The following is a 5095-nucleotide window of genomic DNA, read 5'->3' as shown; positions in this document are numbered from 1 at the left end:
AGAAACAGAAACTTTAGGACAAAATTAGTTCACATTTTTTAATAACATGGCACAATTTACATAACACAAGTTTAACTGAGGAGCATGCTGTCGCCTCACCCTTTTTTTGTACATGATCTAGAAAGGACTTCATTTTTTTACGTACATGATAAACAGCAAAAATTTCTTACAATCTCTTTGCAATACGTATTGACTACCCACTACTGCTTCAGTGGACATTTTATTGTCTGATTTTAAGAAAACAAAAAAGTAGAGAAAATTAAAAAAAAAAAAAAAAAAAAAAAAAAAAAAGCACTGCACAACATCTGAATTCCACAGAGTTTAAAAGCGCACAACTATCCCTCCCATGGACTACTAAAATAGATCTCTGCTCATTAAAAACAAACTTCCATAGCTTACAACTCACTTTATCATTGTGTAGATACATAATATTTTAATACACAGTTAGACCAATAGGGAATTGTCCTGCTTTCTGTACTCAAACATCTGGTGACATGAAGGGTTGTGTTGTCATGTTTGCACAGTCTTCTGATTTAGAGGTAATTCAGCGAATTTAGGTTTTGTTAGGTTCCTGAAACATTTGTGTATTTGTAAGGATTGTCAACACAGATTTTTATTATTATTTATTTTTCTTTCTTTCTATCTTGATGAACAAAAGCTTGTTTTTGGATCAAGAGTTAGGGAATATGCTTGTCAGATTGAGCTTCAGTGTGAGTAATACTCGTTGCTGAAAATCCCCATCTAAGAACAATCTTGTAAGTCATGTGTAAGCATGTACTGTTGCTTTGAAAGGAGAATGTGAGGGTTCAGTAGAGACTGGTAGTCCTCTAGGAGAGAGAAAACGTGATACAGAGAGAGCCCACGCATGAGTTGCATAGTTGAAAGAAGGGATGTGGTCTCTTGGACAATATGATCCTTCAAAACCATTAATATGCAGCATTAAACTAAAACCAGAGCCTGTGCACTCGCTCTCCTTTTGATCACTGCCCACTATGTACAGCATTTCAAAGTAAAGCTTTCATAACACCCATTTGCATATTTGTACCTTACATTGTTTTCCCTCAAGGGGAGAAAACACAGACTTTGCACATATCTACATAGTTTTGCCTTTTGTCAATGTATTGAGGTACCTGTACATTCCAAAATGTTCTTTTCCATGATGGAGATCTACCATTTGTCCACTTGCTCAACAATCAGTGTACTGTATATGTTTAAGAATACACACCAACGCAGGAGCGAACAGGATAAAAGAGCATGAAAAAATCTCAGTCTTTTGTACAAAAACAAAAACGCAACACACACAAAAATCAGTAATGCACAATCTATACACCGATATAATACAGCCTCAAGTGCTTGCTTCTGAGTTCCATTATAGTTCATCAGGGGGTCTCACCGTGCCTCGATGTCTTTGTGTGTGTGTGAAGGGGGTCTGTCTCTAATGTCAGTGCCAAGTGGGGTAGTCCGTCTGGGAGACGTGGAACGTGCTCCCAGCGTTGGGATAAGAGGGGGTGGGGCACTGAGTGATGCGGTGGGGGGGGGTTTGTTGAGGATTCCATTCTGGGCGGCAGCAGCCACAGCAGAGGAGGGGCTAACACGGGGGTAGTGCATGCTGGGAAGTCCGGGGGCCATGAGACCAGGGTGAGGGAGATGTCCATCTAAAGCGGGGTGATGCATGGGGTGCAGACGTCCCTGCTCATAGTCCTCTCGGAGCATGTGCAGACGTTCCCTCTCTTCTAGGTGTGCCCGCTCTTGTTCCCGCCGCTGTTCCAAGGTCAGTCCGTGAGGGTGGTCTCGGTTAAAGTCATGAGGCTCACGGTCTCGGTATGAGCGCTCTGCATCATACAGCCGTGGCGCTGCTAACCGGTGCAGAGGGTCATTCCGTAGTAGCAGATCCCGAGCTAATGGATCCCTCCGGTGGATGTCGAGTCCCCGGTAAGGGTCCCTCATGGGATCCCAATGAAAGGTGGGATAGGGAAACCTCTCCGCCCCTGGGATGGGACTGATACCCATAAAGGGGGCCACCATACGAGTCCTCTCCAGACTACTGATACTGTTTATGGGATGCATGCTGGCCATGCCCATGGGTACCGGCATTGAAGATGGAGGGTGGAGAGCAGCGGGAGGATGAGGTGCTTGTGGCGTGGATCTTTGCTCTGGTGTTCTTTCCGTGGGACCGTCCTGTTCCTCTTTCCTCTCTTCTTTCACCTTCACCTCACTGTTTTTCTTCTCATAGGTGATCTCAGCCTTCTTCTCCAGAACATCTCGAGTCAACCCGCCGTTCACCCGATCTATGCCGCCTGGCCGCATGTAGGGTGACGCTGTAACCCGATTGGCCGGCTTGTCTTCAGAAACTCGGCCATCGTGGATGACGGAAATGTCCTTGTCACTGTGGTGATTCTCCTTCCCCTTGTGCTCATCTGTGTTGGAGTCTTTCCAGTCTGAGTGCTCTCGTTCTCTCTCGCGATCTTTGGGCTTGTCCTTGTCCCGAGGCTCGCTGGAAGAGATGTGGTTCCGGGAGGGCTCAGATGACCGAGTGTGACCCAACAGAGTGAGAGGGTTAACAGGAATCGGGGATTGGTGATTCTGGTGCCTCTTCTCAGCAGGTTCCCTAGAGGTGAAATGGACCATTATTGTTTGGATAATCAACAGTCTGCTGTTCATTAATGTACAATAAACCTCTCTTCAGGGTGACACAAGACCTCCGATCACCATAATGACCAGCTGATTGTAATACATACTTAAAGAAAAACTCTTCCTAGCTTTGACAAATAATAATACGTGATTCTTGTTAATATCATTCACACAGCTCTACACACCGTTCTTTATCATCCTTATTGACTGATGAATCCCTCTTGTCCAGGTCACGTTCTCTTTCCCTGTCCCTTTCTCGTTCTCTCTCATGTGAGCTGACTGATGCGCTGCGTTCTGAGTCTCCTGGTTTGAGCCAGGGAGGTGGGGTGGGGAAGGACGGCGGAGTGCGGTGGAGTCTGTTCCATGGCTCGTGGGGTCCGCTGAAGTGCTGTTGTGCACTGGGTGCATCTTTGTGACCAAATACAGAGTTGGGTGCTGGGAGATGGAAAAACAACATGGTGAAATTTTATTTATTTTGATCTCTATTTCATTTGAATCTTTGATATCAGATAATTACAGTTGTAATGACCTTTTAACCTACAATTTTGTGTTAAGTAAATGATAATGTACATCCAGCCGGTTGTTATTGCAGAATAAACCCAGACAGGGTGATCAGGAAGGGGTTTACTCTGCGATAACAACCGGCTGGATGCACATAATCCCGCTTTATTACATGGCTACTTGCCACATAAGTAAATAATTAGACATAAAATATTGATCCGGGTCGAAATATTTTATTAGCTCTTTAAACGCAAACGAAAAGCTTCCGCGGAGAAAGCAGCTGCTAGCAAGCAGAAAGTTCAAACTAGATGGACATTTAAGGGATACAGTACAGTCATACCACTTATTACATGGTATTTCACCACATAAATAATTATGGGGACAAGAGATATTGATTTGAGATTAAGGGTTTTTAACACTACAACCGCCACGGGGTAAAATTTACCCATGGCTGTTTTTCAAATGTAGATTTTCAATAAAATATCCAAGTCTCCCAGTCATTGACTTTTAATAAAATTGTTTAAACAATTTTTAACAACGGGGGATTGTAAATGATAAAACCGGATTAAAAACGAGGCATTTATACCTAAAACCGCCAGCAGGTCAAATTTACCTATATAATGCCTTTATTTTCACGCTGTGTTTGAGCAACGTGTAAGCTTACTGTAAACAGTCACACAACAAACTTTGGAGGATTTATACATTTTTGTTTTGCAATTTTTATTGTGTATTGTTCGCTACTGTGTTGAAGTCTGCCCATTTCCTGAAAAAAAAAATCCGATCTATGATGTAATGAATAAATTTTTATTTTTATGATTACCCAAAGTTTATTGGTGTTGTTCTCTGTTTAAATTATAAATGATATAACTAAACAAATTAATAATTAATTAGGTGAAACTGTGTGCTTGAATTTGTAGTTAAAAGTAATTGACTGCAGTGTGGTGAATTATTATTGCTAATTTTTGTCTAGGGTATTTTAGTCATTTAAATAAGATGGGTTATCTTAATATGTGATTGACATTTTATTATAATATTACACCACCCAAATATGTATTTATTTCCTTCTAATTCTCGTTGTCACTGCAGGCTGGTTTAGCCTATATTCACCGTTAAGAAAAGTGATTATTGTAGACTGCTTAAAATAGCCTTGAACATAAAACCACAGGACAAAAAGATAATTGATGACAAAAAACAATAATTTACTGACTTTAGATATTACTTTGTAAAGACAGTGGCATAATACAGTCACATAATATATTTTTTAGCCATATCAAAACAGAAGTCATGTGCATGGGTAAATTTGACCCGCTCGTGGTTTTAGGGATACAACGACCCTTGGCGGTTCTAGTGTTAAAATTGTACCTGTTTGTTATCTTATAAACCATTACAGTGTACAAAACGGCAGCAGCTGCATTTGGATAAAACAAGAGATAGTGAGTCTGCGATACCAGATGACAATTAAATAACTGTATGCAAAATATGGATTTGAGTTTTAATATTTTATTAGCTCTCCAAACGCATAACTTCCACGAGGAAAAATAGTTCCTAACGAGCATAAAACGCTGACTTCAGTTACCCGGATGAGCCTGTGTTATCAGTGTTTTCCGGTTGTTATCGGGGGATAACATACTGCTTGATAGCGCGATTGACCAATAAGAATCAAGTATTCCACAGAGCCGTGCAATAATGAGATGATAAAAAGTTGATTGAAGATGAAATTTCTAATAAACAATTTGACTAATTGACACTCACTGAGTGCTGGGTTTCCCAGCCCACCAAAAGCTGCAGTGCTTAATGAGGCCAGACCTCCAAATGAAGGCGGTCTGCTGAAGGGCTCTGACAATCAAAACAGGAATAAAGAATCAATCAATGAACAAATGATTGTGTGATTTACCAATGAACTACAGCTTGTTTCATTATAGAATGTTAACTTTTCACAATGAACCAGCTTTTAACCGAGTCC

General features: G+C 41.2%; 1 protein-coding gene across 1 annotated transcript in view; it reads right to left on the bottom strand.

Moving 5' to 3' along the window:
- Window positions 1-238: 238 nt before the first annotated feature.
- The window catches only part of auts2a (activator of transcription and developmental regulator AUTS2 a), a 335804-nt gene continuing 330947 nt past the window's right edge, over window positions 239-5095 (bottom strand). The window contains exons 16-18 of the mRNA XM_079860573.1: window positions 4885-4968; window positions 2817-3066; window positions 239-2608 (exon numbers count right to left, since the gene is read on the bottom strand). Of these exons, the coding sequence (XP_079716699.1) occupies window positions 1390-2608; window positions 2817-3066; window positions 4885-4968 (1553 nt within the window). The 3' untranslated portion in view covers window positions 239-1389. The remainder of the gene's footprint in view (window positions 2609-2816; window positions 3067-4884; window positions 4969-5095) is intronic.

Source organism: Squalius cephalus (assembly GCF_949319135.1).
Source record: "Squalius cephalus genome assembly, chromosome: 24".
NCBI lineage: Eukaryota > Metazoa > Chordata > Actinopteri > Cypriniformes > Leuciscidae > Squalius > Squalius cephalus.
Note: the sequence above shows the minus strand (reverse complement) of the source record. Positions and strands in the feature narration are given on the sequence as shown.